This window comes from Ornithodoros turicata, unplaced genomic scaffold (genome assembly GCF_037126465.1).
Source record: "Ornithodoros turicata isolate Travis unplaced genomic scaffold, ASM3712646v1 Chromosome24, whole genome shotgun sequence".
Taxonomy (NCBI): Eukaryota; Metazoa; Arthropoda; class Arachnida; order Ixodida; family Argasidae; genus Ornithodoros; species Ornithodoros turicata.
This window is the reverse complement of record NW_026999345.1, coordinates 2,325,964-2,348,981: the sequence shown is the minus strand read 5'-3', so window position 1 is coordinate 2,348,981 and position 23,018 is coordinate 2,325,964. Positions and strand designations below refer to the sequence as shown.

General features: G+C 42.1%; 1 protein-coding gene across 1 annotated transcript; it reads right to left on the bottom strand.

The window, feature by feature from the left end:
- Positions 1-451: 451 nt before the first annotated feature.
- Positions 452-5,867, bottom strand: LOC135373412 (2-isopropylmalate synthase-like). The gene is made up of 8 exons (XM_064606625.1): positions 5,798-5,867; positions 5,672-5,728; positions 5,129-5,167; positions 4,255-4,308; positions 2,901-2,957; positions 2,072-2,125; positions 1,276-1,332; positions 452-500 (listed from the first exon to the last, which is right to left on the bottom strand). Exons 1-8 carry the CDS (start codon positions 5,832-5,834, stop codon positions 493-495), a joined length of 363 nt encoding a protein of 120 aa, XP_064462695.1. The 5' UTR covers positions 5,835-5,867; the 3' UTR covers positions 452-492.
- Positions 5,868-23,018: the final 17,151 nt, after the last annotated feature.

The window sequence follows — 23,018 nt, the reverse complement described above, 5'->3', positions numbered from 1 at the left end:
GTTACTGTTCCTGCCTGAACACTTTCAGTCTGGACACTAGACTGAAAGTGTTCTTGTTTGTTTGTTTGCATTGCTCTAGACTCTAGAGCAATGCAAACAAACAAACAAGAAAGAACAGTCAATGAGGCTTTCGGCGGACTCCGGAAGCAGCCATTTGAAAACGAAACAAACAAACGTGGTTGGAGGAAGATTCGTCATTTTGGGCACGGGGATTCGGAATCCCTGCGTAGTATTCGATTGGCACATCCCTAGCAAAAATCATTCTAAAGCTGCCTAAAGCTGGCTGTCACGCAAGGTGCTTTCTCCCTATAGGCTCCATCGCGGCGCCACCAGCTTGTCACATAGTCTCTATAGAAAGGTGGGAGACAGAGAACTAAGGTTTCTTTCATTAAAATCTGTCCAACATATTAACAGTATTCATCAACGACCAATGTGTAAAGTGATAGTCTTACCGTGGTCAGCTGACCGGTATGCCTCCAAGCCAGGGTTCAGCTACTCCACTGCAATGGGATGATTACAGCTTGTTAAACACGTGGACACGCTGCAAACACATTGACATGAATATGTGAATACTCAGTAATGAGGAGATTAGCGTTTCAGCCATTGACGTCATAATGACTTCGGTAAAAACGTCACCAATGACACATAATCAACAAAACAATCACCTCGCAACGAACCAAAAGTCACAGCCGTTCCACGTCAGCGAAGCTATGCTGACGTAATCAGTGAATACGATATTAGTGATAGTGAGTGACATTGGTCGTATTTATTTATTTATTTATTTCAGAATACCTCCAAGGGTCCATTGAAGACATGTAAAATATCAATATATACATAAACATACATAAAAATATCAATATATTAACATCATCGTGGAACGTTTAATGACCAGGGATACGATTAACTATATCAGTGACATTTTGAATTATAAATAGCACATTCACATCAGCCAGAACAAGTTCCCACTTTTCTTCTAATTGCACCAATTGTGTTTAAAAGGTTAGCTCTGCAGTTGCTGACTGTGTTACTGAGCAATACATCGCTCGAGGCTTTGACAAGTAAATCAACAGGTCCGCCATTGTTTCTCCTTCTGAATGAAACTACACTATCTAAAGGAACTGTTTTAAACCATGAGAATGAAGGAAACTGGTGTGCCATTATTTCCAGATGATGTGAATGATTCTCGTGATAGATAGTGTAAGGTTCTTTCATTAAAACCTGTTCAGTAGGTTACTGGTATTCATCGACGATGGATGTGCAAAATGGTAGTCTTACTTGGATCAGCACTTCTACTGGCCCGAATCCCTCCCCACCAGGGATCAGCTACTGCCACTTGAACGGAATAATTACAGCATGGTAAACATGTGGACATGCTGCCGACACATTGACATGAATACATAAATACTCAGTTGTGAGGGGATTAGCGTTAGAGCCAATGACGTCATAATGACTTCAGTTAAGATGGCATCAACGACAGATAATGACGAAAACAACCACGTCACAACGACCCAAAGCCACTCCCTTTCTGCCTCCATATCGGTAGCCTTATTCTGACGTAATTAGTGGATAAGATATGACTGATAATCAGTGATATCGATCACATGACTGATAAGTAATGATATCTTGAAGCTTTAATACCCAGGATATGGTAACGATATCAGTGACATTTTGAATTGTAAATAGCCCATTCACATCAGCCAGAACAGGTTCCCATTTTCCATCTAATTGCACCAACTCTGTTTAAAAGTTTAACAATTCAGTTGCTCACTGTGTTACTGGGAAATACATCACTGGAGGCTTTCAAGAGTAAATCGACAGGTTCGCCATCGTTTCTTCTTCTGAATGAAACTACGCTATCTAGAGGGACTGTTTTAAACCACGGGAATGGAGGAAAGTAGTGTGCTATTATTTCCAGAAGGTTTGAATGATTGCATGTGATCGCCTCTTTTCCTATGTCAGTAAAAAATCTAAATGAAAGAGAAACTGGCTAGTGTAAGGTTCTTTCATTAAAACGTGTTCAGTAGATTACTGGTTTTTCATCTACGGTGGATGTGCAAAATGGTAGTCTTACTTGGATCAGCACTTCTACCGCCCCGAATAGCCCACCTGGGATCAGCTACTGCCACTTGAACAGAATAATTACAGCTTGGTAAACATGTGGACATGCTGCAGACACATTGACATGAATACATGAATACTCAGTAGTGAGGAGATTAGCGTTAGAGCCAATGACGTCATAATGACTTCGGTAAAAACGTCACCAATGACAGATAATCAACAAAACAATCACCTCGCAACGAACCAAAAGTCACAGCCGTTCCACGTCAGCGAAGCGATGCTGACGTAATCAGGGAATACGATATTAGTGATAGTGAGTGACATTGGTCGTATTTATTTATTTATTTATTTCAGAATACCTCCAAGGGTCCATTGAAGACATGTAAAATATCAATATATACATAAACATACATAAAAATATCAATATATTAACATCATCGTGGAACGTTTAATGACCAGGGATACGATTAACTATATCAGTGACATTTTGAATTGTAAATAGCACATTCACATCAGCCAGAACAAGTTCCCACTTTTCTTCTAATTGCACCAATTGTGTTTAAAAGGTTAGCTCTGCAGTTGCTGACTGTGTTACTGAGCAATACATCGCTCGAGGCTTTGACAAGTAAATCAACAGGTCCGCCATTGTTTCTCCTTCTGCATGAAACTACACTATCTAAAGGAACGGTTTTAAACCATGAGAATGAAGGAAACTGGTGTGCCCTTATTTCCAGATGATGTGAATGATTCTAGTGATAGATAGTGTAAGGTTCTTTCATTAAAACCTGTTCAGTAGGTTACTGGTATTCATCGACGATGGATGTGCAAAATGGTAGTCTTACTTGGATCAGCACTTCTACTGGCCCGAATCCCTCCCCACCAGGGATCAGCTACTGCCACTTGAACAGAATAATTACAGCTTGGTAAACATGTGGACATGCTGCCGACACATTGACATGAATACATAAATATTCAGTAGTGAGGGGATTAGCGTTAGAGCCAATGACGTCATAATGACTTCAGTTAAGATGGCATCAACGACAGATAATGATGAAAACAACCACGTCACAACGACCCAAAGCCACTCCCTTTCTGCCTCCATATCGGTAGCCTTATTCTGACGTAATTAGTGGATAAGATATGACTGATGATCAGTGATATCGATCACATGACTGATAAGTAATGATATCTAGAAGCTTTAATACCCAGGATATGGTAACGATATCAGTGACATTTTGAATTGCAGAATGCACATTCACATCAGCAGGAACAACTTCCCTCTTTCCACCTAATTGCATCAACTGTTTAAATTCGTTTAATAGTGTAACACTTCGGTTCCTCATTGTGTTACTAGCATTCTTGCTTTGAAGAATAAATCAACAGGCTCGCCATTATTTCCCCCCCAGAATGAAACAACACCATCTAGAGGTGTTATTTTAAACCAAGAGAATGTAGGAAAGTGGTGTGCCATTATTTCCAGGGGGCTACGAATGATTGCATGTGTTCTCGTGTTTTTCTATGCCAGCCAAAAAAAAAAAATGTTAATGAAACAGAAACTGCCTAGTGTTAGGACTATTATTATGCAACGGGGGTCCTATAGGCCCTATAGAAACATGGCGTCAGATGCCTCAGGTTCTTTCATTAGAAGCTGTTCAGAATATTACTAGTATTCACGAATGATCGACGTGTATATTAATTTTCTTAGCGGGATCAGCACTTCTACGGTCCAAACGCCAGGAATGAACTGGAAGTTTTAATCACCAGGGATACGATTAACGACATCAGTGACATTTTTGAATTGTAAATAGCGCATTCACATCAGCCAGAACAGGTTCCCATTTTCCATCTAATTGCACCAACTCTGTTTAAAAGTTTAACAATTCAGTTGCTCACTGTGTTACTGGGAAATACATCACTGGAGGCTTTCAAGAGTAAATCGACAGGTTCGCCATCGTTTCTTCTTCTGAATGAAACTACGCTATCTAGAGGGACTGTTTTAAACCACGGGAATGGAGGAAAGTAGTGTGCTATTATTTCCAGAAGGTTTGAATGATTGCATGTGATCGCCTCTTTTCCTATGTCAGTAAAAAATCTAAATGAAAGAGAAACTGGCTAGTGTAAGGTTCTTTCATTAAAACGTGTTCAGTAGATTACTGGTTTTTCATCTACGGTGGATGTGCAAAATGGTAGTCTTACTTGGATCAGCACTTCTACCGCCCCGAATAGCCCACCTGGGATCAGCTACTGCCACTTGAACAGAATAATTACAGCTTGGTAAACATGTGGACATGCTGCAGACACATTGACATGAATACATGAATACTCAGTAGTGAGGAGATTAGCGTTAGAGCCAATGACGTCATAATGACTTGAGTTAAGATGACATCAACCACAGCTAATCACGAAAACAATCACGTCACAACGACCCAAAGGCACTCCCTTTCCGCCTTCATATCGGTAGCCTTATTCTGACGTAATTAGTGAATGAGATATGACTGATAATCAGTGATATCGATCACATGACTGGTAAGTAATGATATCATCTTGGAAGCTTTAATAACCAGGATATGGTAACCATATCAGTGACATTTTGAATTGCAGAATGCACATTCACATCAGCCAGAACAACTTCCTGCTTTCCACCTAATTGCATCAACTATTTAAATCTGTTTAATAGTCCGTTTAAGTCCGTTTAACACTTCAGTTCCTCATTGTGTTACTGGCGTTCTGGCTTCGAAGAATAAATCAACAGGCTCGCCATTATTTTTCTCCCTGAATGAAACAACACCATCTAGAGGTGTTATTTTAAACCAAGAGAATGTAGGAAAGTGGTGCGCCATTATTTCCAAGGGTGCTACGAATGATTGCATGTGTTCTCGTGTTTTTCTATGCCAGCGAAAAAAAAGTTAATGAAACAGAAACTGCCTAGTGTTAGGATTATTATTATGCAACGGTGGTCCTATAGGCCCTATAGAAACATGGCGTCAGATGCCTCAGGTTCTTTCATTAGAAGCTGTTCAGAATATTACTAGTATTCACGAACGATCGACGTGTATAATAATTTTCTTACCGGGATCAGCACTTCTACGGTCCAAACGCCAGGAATGAACTGGAAGTTTTAATCACCAGGGATACGATTAACGACATCAGTGACATTTTTGAATTGTAAATAGCACATTCACATCCATCTAATTGCACCAACTCGGTTTAAAACCTTAACACTTCAACATACAGGAACATTCACTTGAACGGAGAATACAGGAAAGTGGTGTGCCATTATTTACAGGGGGTGTGTTATCCGTTATCCGTTACATGTTATCCGTCGGTCCTTGAGGATCAGGCGCTCCACAACTTCAGTTGCTCAGTGTGTTACTGGGAAATACATCGCTCGAGGTTTTCAAGAGTAAATCAACAGGTTCGCCATTGTTTCTCCTTCTGAATGAAACTACTACGCTATCTCGAGGGACTGTTTTAAACCACGAGAGCAATGTTAGTGAAAAATGTAAGTGAGAGAGAAGCTGACTAGTGTAATGATCCTTATCACCCAATGAGGGTCCTACACCCCATAGTATATTCCTGGCGTTCATCGATGATGGTAAAATGATAGTCTTACCCGTATCAGCACTTCTACTGGCCCGAATCCCTCCCCACCACGGTTCAGCTACTGCCACTTGAACGGAATAATTACAGCATGGTAAACATGGGGACATGTTTCGTAAACGTTGCCATGGATACTCACATCCAATGACGAGAAGAAAGAGGAGAAAGACCTTCATGATTGGTGGATGCTCTTCACCGTATTCAGCAGCTCTTCAGCGTTCTATTAGAAGATGCCCATGCTAAGTATTAGCAGAATTTAAGGATACGCCGAGCCACGCTCTTAAAAAAAGAGGTGTACTGTAACTCATTTACGTGCCACATACATCACCCCCTTTTGAAGAGTACAATTATGCCCTAGTCAGACGGCAAACCTAAGTCCGTTAACAGAACGGCCGTTACTTCACCTGTAGTCCAATCATCATTTGGAATGACATCGTTCTCTTCCCTGATTTGTTAAAAACAGGAGACGTGCACCTTTTTTTGTGGCAATTATGAACAGCATAATTGTAATAAAGAAGGTGTGCGCCTTCCATTTTCAACAAATCAGGGCAGAGAACGATGTCATTCCAAATGATGATTGGACTACAGGTGAAGTAATGGCCGTTCTGTTAACGGACTTAGGTTTGCCGTCTGACTAGGGTATTACTCTCAAAAAAGAAGTCTGTTCACTCCCTCTAGGATGTGGGGTTACGCACTAACCACCTACTGGAGAGTAACATTACTCTCCGGTAGGGAGTAACGTTACTCCCTTGTGGGAGTGTGGCGACTCCTTTGTTGAGAGTAATTGTACTTTCCAAAAGGGAGTAAAATATACGAGGGGCGTTCAAGTCAAACCGGGACTTTTCATTTTTCGCAAAAGTAAAATGAACTTAGAGGCGAGAAATTAGTTTTATTTTTCAACATAATCTCCAGCTGCACTAATACACATGTCCCAGCGTTTCACGAGCGCTTGGATGCCAGCAGCGTAGAAATCCTTACCGACGCGTAGCAGCCATGATCGGACCGCATTCTTGACCTCGTCGTCGCAGCTGAAGTGGTGGCTCCCAAGGAACGCCTTCAGTGGCCCGAAGAGATCGAAATCGCTGGGGGCGAGGTCTGGACTGTAAGGGGGATGTGGCAGCAACTCACCGCCAAGTTCCTGTAAGGTGCGTGTCGTGAGATGCGCGGTATGCGGGCGTGCATTGTCCTGTAGGAGGAGGACTCCTTTGGTGATGAGGCCCGGCTTTCCGAAACTGGATGTGTTCATGAATGATAGTGTTCAATGTTCCCACAGAAAGGTCCGTCTTTCGAGCCAGTTCGAGACATGTTATCCGTCGGTCCTTGAGGATCAGGCGCTCCACAAGTTGGATGATCTCAGGAACTCTGACGCTGGGCTCTGAGCCGCCCCGGCCGAGATCGTCCTGTACTGATGTACGGCCGTCTCGGAACCGTTTGCACCACTCAAACGCTTTGCTGCGGCTAAATGTATCGTGGCCATACTGAGCCTGAAGTCTTCTGTGAATTTCAGATGACTTTACGCCTTCATCCACGAGAAACTTCATGACAATTTGATGTTCGATGTGCGCGCTCACCTCGTTGTAGGCCATCTTGTCTAGCACGTGTCTTCTGTTTTGCACAAACTTTGAACCACTACGTGGTGAACGCGGAGACCTGTCGCGTGTGAAAATGATGAAAAAAAGGAGCGGGAGCCATTTATACATTCAGGAGACAGAAAGTTCTGGTTTGACTTGAACGCCCCTCGTATGTGGCAAGAAAAGGGAGTTAAAGTACACCCTTTTTTTTTAGGAGTGCAGTGGGAAGAAGGTTGTTCATACCCACCTTCCAGTCTTGTCACGACAAGACACAATTACCACTATGTATACACGACATTCTTGGGTAAACATAAACAAGCCCCCGTCGCGACTTCCGGTGCCACAAAGACTTCCAGTCCTTGCACCCACCATGCAGAATGACATCTTTCACTTTCCTGATTTGTTGAATATGGGAGACGTACGCCTCTTTGTGACAATTTAAATTGCCGTAAAAAGGCGCATACTGACCTCTCTCTCTCTTCAAATAGGGAGAGATGACCGTAACAATTGGCGTAATGATTGGCACAGGGCGTATTTTCCGCAAACCCGGATACCGTTCCAACGAGATGGCAGCAAACTAGAAGCGGTACCCGATGGCGACAAGAAATGACATCAGCAACACTGAGATAACGTGTTTTTGTTTGTTTGTTCTGAGTTAGGAAGCAAGGGTGATACAGAGGTGGTGTTCATTTATACTTGCACCGGCTGAGTCAGTTCTAAAGGCTAGGTCAACATATAAAGCAGCATTGTCAGAGAAAGCTAGGTCAGATATTCACGATTTTCTCGCGAACGATCTATCGAACAGATTTTTGTTCTGACGACGGCTTTGGTATCTGGTGACCGGAGAGATCAAATGTTCTCATTGGAACAACCCCGTAGCTTTTATAATTAAAAAGTTAATTATTGAAAGTTAATTCCGACATTGTCTTAGGAGTCTGCTAATGCCCTCCTAGGGAGTGCCTTTCAGCATATGCTATATTGCAATTGATTTCATCTCGGCAAAAGTGATGGATATATTTAAAAAATATATGGTCACATTTAACTGGGACACCCTGTATATCTATAACAAATTGCATATCTATAGCCAATTCGAGAGCAACTAACACTGGAGATGAAGACGAGGAGCAGAATAGGACTTACAGTTTGCAGACGACAGTTGTTTCTGTCAGGCCAGGCTGTCGTTTATAAACCCCCGGCACATCCGGGAGGAAGTTTGCACTGAGCTGATTGGTTAGAAAGGATCAACTCCTACGTATATCCGTATACTGATACGCTTGTGTACACTACGCCGGTTTATGTAGCCTCGACAGAAACCTACAGGTTGGATGGATGTAGAGAGAAAAATGTGGGCAAAAGTTTCAGAACGTCACACCTAATACATTTTATTTGCTAACGATATGAATCCGTCACAACTCATAGATACAACACCGACTCTTATCTCCGGTATAACAAATATACCGCATGCTGTAGATTATTTTATAGAACACATTCCTGATTTTCCCAACTCACGTTGCCCTGAACGCACTAACTTCATCACAAAGCACGCTCTGCCCCAAGCCATTGCCACGAAAGATAGGGTTATTCTCATTGGAAGAGAGAGAGGGGGGCGTACGCTTTTTGTGTCAGTTACCATAGTCCAAATTTCCACAAAAAGGCGTACGCCCCCTTCTCTTTCGGAATCAGCAGGGACAACCTCATCATTCATGGCAATTATGCGAGCAAAACGTGCTACGCGGTGAGGTTCAGTTTCCAGAGTGAAGACACTAAAGATCTATGCTCGATCATGATCAAGAAAACTACTTCGGGAGCGGTTCTGTGAGGACATTTTGTACGGGGGGGGGGGGAGATTTCTCCTCGGTTACCTGTCCCAAAAGTATACTAAATGGTACAATTTCTGAAGAGGAACCCCCCACCCCCACCCCTCTAAGGCCAGCGACCTCCTTTCATCAGCGGTTCGCTCTGCCTTTGAAAAAGGATGTTTTCTACTACCAGTACGTGCGCCTCCAACATATTTCGGCGATTTTGATGAACGTGAATCTCCTCAAGACAACCCAACAAGGTATCGATAAGGCTATTGTATGAGCAGCAGATTATAATCCCTGTCTCAATAAACAACCGCGATGACTTCGGTAAGCAACGCAAAAACTCATACTGGAATGTTACTTATGTTATGTGGGCAACCAGGCTGAATGAAGGAAGTCACTGGAAAATATAGGGAGGGGGCTCACGCCCTCCCCCCCCCTCCCCTACCTGCCACGGACCGACCCACGCAAATCGTGCAAATCTGAGGAAAAAATATGACCAGTGTGATAATCGCGAAAGTGCTTGCAGTTCATGACTCTTATCTAAGCAGCACTCTTGAATGAGTTTCAAAGGATGAGCTTTTCAAAATATTCCCAATCTCGTGAAGCCACCTCACTGGTCATGGCAATGAATAGATGTAATTATATTGTGTGCTGTATGTGTCGCATGTAATCGTATTGTGTATGGAGTGTATGGTACATAAATCAACTCTTTTTTTTTACTCTGCACTTCGCAGTGTGCACAAGTATGTGTGTGTTCTCGCACACAGGATCACACCGGGGGGAGGGGGGTGGAGTGGGACGTGTTTTCGTATCGAGCCCCCCCCCCTCTACACTGAAGTTCTGGCTACGCCATTGCTCAATGATATCAATTTCCTTTCAGAGGGTTCCGGAAACAATTAAATATCCTTTCGGAGAGTTCCGGAAACAATTAGCGCAAAGTTTCGCACACTTTCGTTTCCCGCTTATCACATCATTACTGTAGACGGTCACACATTAGAAGGATATCCTGGGCCTAAAGGTCTTAAGTTCCCTTTTAGTTTCCTAAAAGGCAGTTTCCTTTTAAAGGAAATTGGCCCCACTATCTAACCACTGCTGTGTCTCAGAGTTGTGCGCAACGCGTTACTAGTAATTGCGTTACGAGTAATTAATTTTTTATTTCGGTATTTTTAGCGTAATCAATTGATTTATTGATGAGCAAGTAATTTTCCAAGTAATTTGATTACAATTTTCGGTAATCAATTACTGAGTAATCGATTACTTTTTTAACGTTCTGTCAACAATGGCAACCCTTTGCAGCAAGCCAATCTGTTCTTCTGTTCCACCACGAGTTCGACTGAAACAATGACGCAGAGGTCACTGTGACGGCCGTCTCCAGTTCCACACTTGTTCCATGCACGCCACAGAAATATGATAATCCCTTACTACCGCGACCTACTAGAGCAACAGTAAAATAGGTTACTGATTGATAAATTGTGCAGGCTGAACGTGACAATAGTAACAAAACGAAGCGGATGTTTGGACGCGGATGTTTCAATGTTGTTTTAAATGTGTGTATAAATCTGTAACAAACGCGTGTATGTGTTTTGTATGTTGCTTTCAAATGCATTCGTGAATTTCACTTGTCATGTATGTTGGTGTCTCTTATTAAAATTTGCAGCAAGAGCTGCATGGTTCCCTTCACTGCAGGCTTGTTGGCTTTGCTATGGCCCACAATTTAAAAGTAACGGGAAAAAGTAACGCGTTACATTTTTGATGAAGTAATTTGTAACGGTAAAGCGTAACTATAGCGGTAACGGTAGCGTAACTACTTACAAATAAAGAGAAAACGGTTGAGAGCATTAAACAGTTTAATTTGCGAAAAACGAAACTTTCGTGCAGTAGGCTGCACTTCTTCACGTTTGAGGACCTGCTACAAACACAGTCAAGAATATATGAAACCCAAGTCGCAAAAGAGTAGAGGGCGAGGGTTGAAAAGAATACAAATAAGTGGATAGACAAGTTCGGGTAGACATACACAGATGACGTAGCACAAAGTATTAACGGACACAACGGCCAGCTAGATACAAAAAATCAGAAAGACTCTTACACGTTCGGGGGATGGAGCATTTTCATATTCGTGTCGCCCCTGGCGGCGGGATGTCGAACGTCGTGTCTTTCCCCCCAAACATGGTGACGCTCTTCGGACTAGCACGTTGCGTAAGAAAGTAGCAAGAGAAGGTTGGAACAAGAATGCAGAAAGAGTGAAAGCGCATTATACTCATTGCCAGTACAAAGGGTTGTGAATTGAAGACCTCAAACGTCCGCGTAAACTTGAAACTGATTGTCTCCCCCTAACGGGACATGACAGTTGCCCGCAGGTGGGTCCATAGTAATATTTTCCACTCAAAGATGGCGGACGCAAGGGCTGGGCATGCGCATATGCGTTGTCGGAAATGGTCCATTAGGGCTCAAGGGCGAAGGATTGAGGACACCGAGCACCTAGCTGGCAAAGAGCTTCCGGGCTCTGGGAAAATGGTGCGGCGTGTTTGGTTTAATTCTTTGGGCAACGTGATGTAAAATGTGAAAATTTGCACACCTGTAATGCGGAGCGTATAGGCAATAAACAAGAAAAAAAGAAGGACAGAAATTCAGAGTGTAAATGGTCGCAGCGAGCCGCCATACGCGTTGATACCGTGCGGTTGCAAGGTTGGAAATTTCGAAATGAAATAAGATTCTCGTTTCTTTCTTTTTTTCTTTTTCGTTTGATGTCAGTATCGTAACCGGATTCCGAGGTAGTAACAAGTAGATGAATGTTATGTCATGTCCCGGGAGGTTAAAATGTAACGCTACTGGGGTCGAGCGGTTATTAACGATATCCGATTTGTGTGCCCATAGAATCTTTCGCGGATACTGTTGCGAGTTTCGCCGATGTATCGTTTGTTACACAGTTTGCAGGCAATCATGTAACAAAGGTTGAAGGAACTGCAACGTAAGGTTTGTGTCATTGTTAACTTAAAATCATTAGCAGCGCCAGAGATCGAGGTGGATGGAGCAATAAATTGGCAGGTTTATTGGCAACGAGAGCCTTTGCAGGGTGCGCAACCATGGTTGCGCCGGGTCGAAGTGAGTAGATCACGTATATTACGTGGCCTGCGGAATATGATATACCAGGGGCATTGTGGGCATTGTGATATACCAGGGGCAACTTTGTCGTCGACGTGAACTATGTTAAAGGAGTACAGAGGGCCTTCTAAAAAAAATTCAGATTAAGACGTCTGATGGAAGTGTATGTGTCATTTTACCGAATGGCGCTATAGGTTTTGATGTGTGAAATTTGTTTCCCAGAAAAAAACTGGCATAAACTTGTGTCCGCGCCTTCACCCTTAACTCGCCACTCCGGGTATTACGAGGAGAAGAAGGTATGATGGCACGTCACCGATGACGTGATAGGGAACTCGTTCTGGTTGGCCGGTCAGTGGGGGCCAGCGCCTTGTCCCTTTGCCGCCCCGTAAACCAGTTTTGCCAGTTCTCCCGGGGAATTGGGGATAGAAGGATCGCCCGAATCATTACCGAGCCAGGAGAAAGGCTTTTTTATAACCCCAAACAGCCGAGTAGCAGACGACAGCGGAGTAGCAGACAACATTACTCTAGACCAATCAGCGAGCGTTCTCCTTATAGAGTCAGCGCGAGGTTCCAGGCAGATCACAGGCTGGTACCGCTCTTCGCCGCCGTTGCGGACAGTCGCTTTTCGCGGGGTAGTTTAAATTCGATTTCTACGATAATTACGACTCGGTGGTGTGAATTACTTCGCATGGTGCATCTTACTGGCCTACTTAACAGTTGTATAGGAAGAAAACAGGGTGTTAAAAAATGACTTCTGTGCTACTGTAAGGTGACGTTTGAAGATGAGTCAATCGTTACTAAGTGCGCGGTTGTAAAGAGTGATCAAAGAAAAAAAACTATTATTTTGTGTTTTCTTGGGCTCCCGGGACAGTAAGGTTTCTCTATCTAGGGTCATAGCAAATAGCATAGCCGTGAAGCCATGAAGCTTATTTGGCACGCGTCAGGACGCGTGCTAAAAGCTAACGCCTGGCGCGTGCCAAATGAGCTTCATCACAAGATATTCCAACGCACTTCCAAACATCAAAGCCATTCTACAGAAGCACGAGCCCCTCCTCCAAAGCAGTGACCGACTTAGCAATATATTCACAAATCCCATACGGGTGACATACCGACGCGCAAAAAACCTGGCAGACTCCTTGGTCAATGCCAAAATCAGCAAAACAAGCACCCCGTACACGGGAACACGACCTTGCAACCTCCCGCGCTGCAAAACATGCAAGCACGTTCAACACGCTAACTCCATCAAAAGCACTGCGAGCAATTACACCCACCCCGTTAACCACGCATTCACATGCACTAGCTCCAATGTCATATACTGCATTGAATGCGGCGACTGCTCTATGCAATACATTGGTGAAACCGGCCAACAAATGAACAACCGCCTTACCGGACACAGAACCGACACGTCCAACAAACTCCCCAAAGCGGTCGCCGAACACTTTAACGTTCCTGGTCACAATTTTGACAACATTAAACTATATATTCTAGAAACCGGGTTTAGATCCACACGTGACAGACGTGATAGGGAGTCTTATCTCATATACAAGTTCAACGCTCTTCACCCGTCCGGTATCAACAAATCACAAGGCATAGAAACACTTCACAAATAAAATATGCTTTTCCCTTCTACCTCCATTATCATCTGTTATGTTCTGCATGGCCACTGCTTTCTACTTTCTTTATTGCATGCCACAACTCTGCATTACAAATATTAAAAAAAACAAAAAAAGAAAAAAAAAACATTTGCTGGTTCTGGAATTTTCCCCACGTAACCACTAACCTCCTTATCTTTCGCTATGCTTGCCAATTCTTGCCTGTTGTCCAGTTTCGTCCACGTGTTCGTGAACCTTCCATTTTTCTGTAACCGGTCTGTAGCCTAGATCACTACGTTCACATAATCCCCTCCACACTCTAACAAAGCAGCCGCAACTCCGGCCGTAAAAGCCCGTACGGAACCTTTCTTCCCTCCGGGCTGTTGACCCACAATTCGCATGAACCTTTAAACACGTCACACCTAACCCTTTAAATACCATGCCAATGATGAGGACGGTGCCCAGAAGAAGAACAGTCTCTGTTCGAAATATCGGCGGCTTCTGTCCTGAGGCAACTCCCTTCCTACATTCTACCGGTTCGCTGGATTTCTACCCATCTAATGTCTAGACTAGTTATCATTGGAGCAAGGGGAACAGACTGCCAGTCAATAAAAAGCAAATTCGAAGCACCTAACAGAAAAATTGGACAGTTAGGATATACATGACAGATAAAGTCGATCAGAATTCCTGTAATGATTTGTCAAATGAATTACTATTAGGTAGTGGATAACAAATAATAACACTTTTTATTATGTGCCCAAGAACAGCCACAAGGGCCTTGGTGTTGGCAAACGCTCTCAAGGTTCTTCATAATGCTGAAGACGACAGATACCCAGGAAACGGAGAACACACTCGCAGCTTACGTAATACACACGTAGGTCACAGAACATATATACAATAATGTTGGTGGATTGCTTATATCTAAAATTACGGGCATGTTTCGAATAACATATTGCACATTACATATATGCGAAACTAGGACTAAATATATGAGTAAAATATCACAAAAATTATACGCAATACTGATCAGAAAAACTGCAGGATGTCAGGAAAAGAAAAATTGGCACAAGCAAAATGGGTGAACTTCACAAATGAAAAACTTTAGATACAACTTCTTTGCATACAACAGGAAGGGATACAGAAAAAATATCACATGACAGCGAGTTTATGAGGGTCTCGCCTCGCGAGATAGAGTCCCCTCCCCCTTACATACATTCGGGTAAAAAAACGTAGGATGCTTCCGTGAGGACACACGTGGAATAGGAGAATGCAGAGATCCTAGCAACTGTGGGCAGTCAATTTCAGTTTCAGTTTCAGTTTATTTCTCCTTTACGGATGGAAGTCGGGATAAAAAGCCATTAGGCTTGACAGAGATCCCGCTCCCATAACAACGTACAGCAGCAGTCACATGCTAACAAACAAAATGTTATACATATCAAGAACAAAGGCACAAAAAACGAGCACACTATTCCATATCTAGGAAAAAGGAAACAAGTCTATTTTTAGACATTAGCAGGAAATCGGAAAGGATACGAATGTGTTTATTAAGAACAGTAGGTAGGAGATATTGCAATGATTGTTTGCCATAATTTGTTCGACATCGCCGTGTATAAAACTGTTCGGCACGAAACTGATAAGGAGAGGGGCGTTTTTGAATGTTACAAAGTTGCAAAAACGCTGTGTTGTCTTGCCGAGTGCTCACCGAGTATGTTAGTGCAAGTCTGTAATGGAGGAACTTCTGTATAGGGATATTGTTGTAGTATCTAAATAAATCTGGAATCTGGGAGAAACGGCGAGTTCCAGCAACAACCCTAAGTGCTCTCGTTTGCAAACGGAATAACATATTTATATTACCTATTGTAGTCGTGCCCCATATAAGAAAGCAGTAACTATATTTCGAGACGAACAATGCATTGTAAACTTGTAATTTTACCTTTTCCGGCAAGAAATATCGGTACCTACTTAACATACCATTTATGGCAGCTAGTTTTTTTTGCAACATCCCTAATATGTATATTCCAGTTTAGACACTCTGAGAAAACAACGCCTAGGCTTTTAAAGGAGGGTACTAATTGGAGCTTTCTATTCGCGAAATAGATATTAATATCTGTAAGAACAGTCTTGTTCCGTGGTCGAAACAACATCATTTTGGTTTTATCTGTGTTAACACTTAAAGAGTTACAGTCCGACCATACCTGTAGTTTTTGCATTACGTAGTTTGCAAACCGTTCTATTTCCGTTATCGAAAATGCAGAAAAAAGAAGTGTGGTGTCGTCGGCATATATTATAAAATCTAATTTGACTGACCTGTTTACTGCAGAGGACACATTAACAATATCATTTATATAAATGTTAAAGAGAAGATGGCCTAATATGCTACCTTGAGGCACTCCTTATTTTACATATCCGAGGTCAGATGAAATATTGTTAAGAATTACGGCTTGCTTTCTGGACGACAGGTAAGATTTTAGAAGCTTTGATGCAGTGCCCCGAATTCCATACCACTCCAACTTATCAATTAATATGTTATGATTTATGCAATCGAATGTCTTCCGGAAATCTATGAAGACCCCTAATGTTAGTCGCTTTTCCTCAAGATTTTGCAATAGTATCTCTTTTTGTTTCAGTAATGCCGTTTCAGTAGACTTATTTTTTTGAAAGCCAAACTGTTCATTAATGATAACGTTGTGTTTGCTTAAAAATTTTGTAAAGCGAGTGCAAATAATTTTTTCGAGACCTTTAGAAAAAATAGGCAGAACGGAAATAGGTCGGTAGTTAGAAAAGTCATTTTTATCACCTTGTTTTATGCAATACCGACACTTTCGCATTTTTGAGTTCAGTCGGAAAGACGCCCGTTTTTAATGACGAGTTATAAATGTGAGCAAGAGCAGGGGCGATTATGTCGATGACATGATTTGAAGTCCAGAGCTATCGCAACTTTTCGTATTATTAAACAGCAGATAATTGCTAATTATTTCGTAGACATCTGTCGGATACAAGAAAATCGTGTCGTTAACATGCTTTCTCAAAAAATCTTTAGCACCAGGTTTCGGGAGTCAGGGGCTATATTCACAAAGAAATCGTTAAACTCTGTTGCCAACTCCTTACCAGAAATTACAATGCCATTTTTTTCAATACTACCAACTGGTCTTTGACGAGGTTTTCTATTTAAGATGTCGTTTAAATTTTTCCATATTTCATCGCTTCTTGTGGAAGCTTCATCAAAGATTTTTAAATAATACTTCATTTTAGCCTTTCTTAAGGCGGATGTCACCTTATTTCGAAATCTTCTGAATTCTTCCATTTGTTTACTATCCCGTGTTTTCAGGAAGGCTACAAACATTCGATTTTTCTCTTTTATCAATTTGCGGAGTGTTGATGTTACCCACGGCTTCCTATTTTTCTTAGAAAAACATTTCTTAACGAACGGAAAGTGTTTTTTACATATGTTTATAAACTTGTTAATAAACAAGCTATAACAACAATTTGGATCACTTTTATTAAATACCGATGTCCAATCTTCCGAAGTAACTTCACGTCGAAATGACTCGAGGGGTTGTTCCGTAATGGGTTGAGAGATTATGCTTTCTGTTTTTGTTCTCTTATTAAGTGTTTGCGTACACAGAACGAACACTGGCAAGTGGTCATTAATGCCCGTGGATATTGTGCCTGCTACGTTCACTTTGGTGATTGCATTTGTTAGTATAACATCTAAAAGAGTCGCTGAATTTGTGGTGATCCGGGTGGGAATAATAATGTTATTTGAAACGTTAAATGAAAGAAGAAGCCGGTCAAACTGATCATGCACAGAAGATGCCAAACCAAGGTCGATATTCAAATCCCCTCCGAGGAATATTTTATATTCATTTTCCTCAGCATAAGATAAAAGATGCTCGAGAATTGTCATAAATGGAGGAATTTTACCTTGTGGCGGACGGTACATAACACTGAACTTCATTTTCATATTTGTAACAGTCAACAATTCATAATGATTGGTAATAGCGGTGAGTTGCGGCACAATTGTAAATTTGCCTAATGCGTAGGAAAGCTGCATTGAAATGCCGCCTCCCCGTCTATCCGATCTATTTACAAAGAAGTGCTCATAACCACTCATCTCAAACATAGGAGAGCTTTCATTGTACCATGTTTCACATAGCATAATAACATCAAATGTAAAGCTCAACTCATCAAATAATAACGACAAATCATCCTGCTTACTTGCCACAGATCGACAGTTTAGATGAAAAACACTGAGACATCTGCTATGTGTACAGCAGTTGCGTGAAAAATCACACGGTAAAAAATTGGAATTCTGCATACTCGTTGAGAATTTGAGAATGAATGCACTTATATAAGAAAGTGGCATCGGTAATGTCGCACTGAGTTGAAAGGGGAATAAGACCAACATGTAGGAGTAGATCTACTATGACTGGAGTCCCAGGCATTACAGAAATAGATGAATCTGAAGTGTTTTCTTTCGAATATCCAATAATTCACTTCACTTTGAATATACACTTGCAGACTTGCAGACACTTGCAGACTTTCCAGACGAATGTCGGCACAGTTCCCCCTGAAGTCGACCCAGGACGCATACTAATCCCCCCCTTGTCCCCCACTCCTTCCTGCTGCCCTCTCTCCATCTGTCCACGTCTGTACGCCGCTCATAGCCACAGTTGCTTCACGGCGCTAACAGGGAATTAAAAAAAAGTAAAACGTAAAAAAGACACAGCAAGCAAGATAATAAACGCATAGTTATTGTTACAGGGATTGAGAAAGCACATGCAACCCACTAAACGTATGGCTCCATTTCATATGTTGTACACGTCATACATATGCAGCCCACATTCCTTGCTTGAATATGTTTTTCAAGCCACCGTTGGCGGTGGAACAACACTGAGACACCTCGACAGAAAAATAGCAAGTCACAGCTACAGGCACTGCACCAGCATTTGTTCCAGCAAGGAGGACTGTGACTGTGCTGTGTGCTGAATCACATGATAAGGTTGAGTCAATAAAAATAACCTCCGCTGCAGTCTCCTGGCCCTGCAGTCTCCTCATTATTGGTGTAACAATGAGGATGGCCCACAAGCTGCTGTCTTCAGATTGGCTGCATTCTAATGCGATGCCTGTAGAACACAGCAAATGATTGGTAGAAAATCCAGCAAACTGGTAAAGAAGTATGAAGGGAAGTGCCTCAGGACGAGAACCGCCGATACTTTGAACAGAGACTGTTCTTCTTCTGGGCACTGATGAGGGCGGTGCCTAGAAGAACAACAGTCTCTGTTCGAAATGTCGGCAGCTCTCGTCTACACTTCCTTTCATACAGCAGATTATTGTAACACAGAAGAAAAAAAAAGCAGAATTAAAAAATCTCAAATGAAACGCCAAATATAAAATGTTATGTGTAAATAGAAGTCGCAAATAACAAAGGTTTTGAATTTCAAGCTTTTACACGTATGCTGAGGGTTTACATGATAAGGGGTTTTTGTTTTGTGCTGTGCTTTGTTCCCCAATGTTCGCTGATCTTGGATGAGGTAACAATTATGCTAAATAATTCCTGTATTTCGATAAAGTTTAATAACTAGACTGGTCAGCTGCTAGACTGGTATGCTGGTCATCACAGCTCAAGTAACTAGTGAAAGTCACGCATAAGACTTACCACACGTAGCTGTGGATCTGGTATCGAAACCATTATGTTTTTAGGTTCTGACGTAATAACGTAATATACGTCTTGCTAGCATTCATTTTTAATTTATTAGCTTGTGTCCAATGATGTATTCTACTTCGTGCTGTCTTAGTGTATTCAATCATCTCTTTACTTTACTGCTAAATATATCACTAGAGTCCGGATTCCTAGGCAAATGCCTATTTTTTTCGTGTCGTTCTAATAGTGCCTTTTCGATAGATGAGCACGAACTGGGTGCTGGGGAACCTCCTGTATCGATGTGATAGTGCCTATAAATGCCTATTTCGGTGTCAGTGCCTAAAACTCTGATTAAACACGAAAAAATGCCTATAATGGCCCTAAAGCGGTGGCGAAACGCGTGTTCCAGGCGAAATTGACATGGGTGATGTCGCACGTAATTTTGAAACCATCGATCATTCGATAAGAAGCGAGTATAAAGCTATTGGAATATAAGTTGAGAATTACAAATCGATTACTTGGTACAGAACTTACTCGCTCTTTCTGTCCATTCCAGCATTGTGGTGTCCCGTGGGCCGTTATTAACAAAGTATAAGCACGTTTCGTAACGGTTATCTGTGAATCTAGAACACGCATCGTTATTGCCTGCTTACATCAAGAAGAGACCCCGAAGCTTTTCTTACTTTTTTTGTCAACGAGAGGGCGTGATGTATGAAGGTAGGTACAAGTCCCTACAGTTTGGCAACCTTACCAAGCTCCCGTCTGCGCAGGCTGTCGGGGCCATAGGTACACGGGCGAAGGTCACACGTGACACCGCGTTCAGTGTGAGTAGAATTGATTCCCCACACTATTGCGACCCTTGTGGTAAGGCTGAGAACGAAATCCAGAAGGTGAAGCCTAAAAAGTTCGACGACTACAACATTTTATTGTCGCATGAAAGCTTCCGATGCTTGAATATCGCCCGAGACAAGTCCTCCCGAGAAGTGTCGTGAAACCGGTGGCAATGGCTAGAAGTCTTGTCTTTTGACCATAGTAGGATCAATAAGCTTTGCATTTCGTGCAGCAAAAAATTATGAAAACAGTCACGACCACCATTATTACAGTTATTATTATTACAGTATTGTTCCTGCGGATAAAACTGATTTATTCTGAGATAGATTCTGGACATAGTTAGTTTGGTTTAAAGGATGTTTGTGGCAGTGTACACATATCCATACCCACTATATCAGCATGTGCAAACTTCAACATCAGTATAAATTTGATCATATCTGAATAGCATTTCATGGTTACGTACCTAGCTCCTTGTACCTGGAGCTCTTCTCCTTCAATTTCAAGATAGGACCGAAGGCTGCTTCTCTTCCTTCATATTGACATTTCCTTAATGTCTCATACCAGTGTTGACAGTTCTAGTCGTTGGATTGATGGCTGCATTTGCTAGTAGTTCAGCACCATTAACTTCAACTGCTAGCTTAGACTCATGCAGCCTCTTTGCATTGACTGCCGTCATGCCTTCATTGAAGTATTCTGAAAGAGAGCAAGAACATGTACATGCCTCATGGCTGATTCAAAGACATGTCATTAACCATTGTTTCTTTGTAAGAGCAGAGCATGCACCACAGTTACTACTTACAGGGCATGGTTATGTCACATTTCTCATACAAAAAGAGAGGTGTCAGCATTCCTTCTCATCTGCAACTGCTAATGAACTCTGTTAAAAATGATTTTGCTACAAATTTACATGACCAAAGCCCGGTTTCGCCAACGTTGGGTAGCTTTGAACCGAGATCAAGGATTGCTAACCCAGTTCTTTTTTTACAAATGTTGGTTGGTGACGTGATGAATATTTCAGTGACAATAACGACCCTTGGAGAAGCAGAGGCTGAAGGATTGCTACCCTCAGATTTATTAATTGGGTTTGAGAAAACTGGGCCCAAGTTCGACAAACACAAGATACAGCAAACACATTTTCTAAAATTTTCCTCATTATGAAATGTGCACTGCTTTAAAACATGACGAACAAAAGTTACGTCTACATCATTTGCATGTATATGTTTGTAACTGTGCATGTTATTAACATCATGTAATGCAATGCTAGGTTATGCACTGAGGTGCATTTCCTTCAGATGCTGGAATTGTTTTCGTTCATGTTACAGTATGTTGTTGTTACATGATATGTATTTGTACAATTCCTATATGTGCGTTTCCCCAACTAGCATGAAAGATTTAGTTTAGATTGTTAATCGTACCTACCCAGGAATGTTGCCTTTGCTTCAGGGGTGCTATGAAGAAGTCTCAGGGCATCCGCACTTTGCGTGCTGTGGTTGTGCCTCGAGTCAATTTTTATGACAGCAGGAAGAGGCACATCTCTCCGCAAGAACTCATCAGACCTCTTGGTGTTTCTGTTAGTCTTTTTTATCTTCACGTCTAGTTTTGCTGTACAACCTGTCACACGCTGACTACTTGATGACCGCTTGTTGCGTCCATGGTGTTGACAGGGCCAAACATGACCTGTGGCCAAACTGTGCCATGTGTGGTGCCAAACATGCCGTCCATGGTGTTGACAGGGCCATGTGAAACACCATCCTATTCGGAAAGATGCATATTTTACAACATGTTGTAATTGTAATTGAAATCTAGTCTATAGCATTTCTGTTGTTATTGCAGTCTACGAATTCTTGTCTAGCCTAGCCTCACTATGACAAATGAATACTTTCAGTTAGCTTCACTGAGTAAGTTATCATGCTATGCAGGTATACTTATGCTCAGAGGTGTGATATAGTTAATCACAAACATATTTTTCTCATTTTGATTAATCAGTCGCTTTGGCTTTGCACAAGTAGGGCTCAGATACAGTTCAGAAAAACTTCTTTTATCGCATTTTGTACAATCAGTAGGGTGTTGTTCTCTGATGTCCGTGGCAGAAGTTGAGTATTGATACATTTTCCAAGGTAACATAGCAAAAAGGATAGCAAACAACTGGAGCTTCTGATTACAACATTGTAAATTGGTCGTCATGAGCTGCAGTCTCCAGGAGCTTTGAATAATCAAATCTCAAGCGATTTGTGCCGTACATTATGTAGCCTCAGCGGCGTAGCCAGAAAAATATTTAGGAAAGGGTTCTCAATAGGGACTTCATGGGGGGGGGGGGTAAGGATTTCCCCTCGTTTCCCTCTCCCAAATGCACTACCAAAGGTACAATTCCAGGTGGTTGCACCCCCCTCCCCCTGGCTTCGCCGTTGGCCCCAGTGGCGTTAGCTTTCAACACCTTGAAAATTGCTGCACTTTTGACGCACGGTGCGCACAGGGCCGCAGAAATCGCGTGCATGTTTTATTATTATTATTATTATTATTATTGGCGGCTGCGAAGTAACTGTCGCGCGCACAGATTGCTGCGCGGCTATGTATATGCATGCAATTCAGCCGAGGTTATTCGTTTTTCATTTCGGACCAACTATAGTCTCCTGCTACAGTTATGGTAGTGCTCGAAGTGCTACTTTCTGGGTTGCACCGACCCACAACGTTCAATTAAGTTCAATTCGTTTATTCTCCAATTCAGCCATGGGATGCGGCCGGAAAGTCCTGAACCGCGCGCTCTAATAAAATGCGCGAATGTCCGTATCTTATGCTGTTCTAGAACATCTCATCA

Bases quoted from the DNA above. Each gene is read 5' to 3' on its own strand.
- LOC135373412 (XM_064606625.1), bottom strand. From the start codon at position 5,834: ATGAAGGTCTTTCTCCTCTTTCTTCTCGTCATTGGAT. The intron at 2,126-2,900 runs GTAAGACTACCA...ATTCTGTTCAAG, and splicing joins CAGTAGAAGTGCTGATCCAA to TGGCAGTAGCTGATCCCAGG. The intron at 1,333-2,071 runs GTAAGACTACCA...ATTCCGTTCAAG, and splicing joins CGGTAGAAGTGCTGATCCAA to TGGCAGTAGCTGATCCCTGG.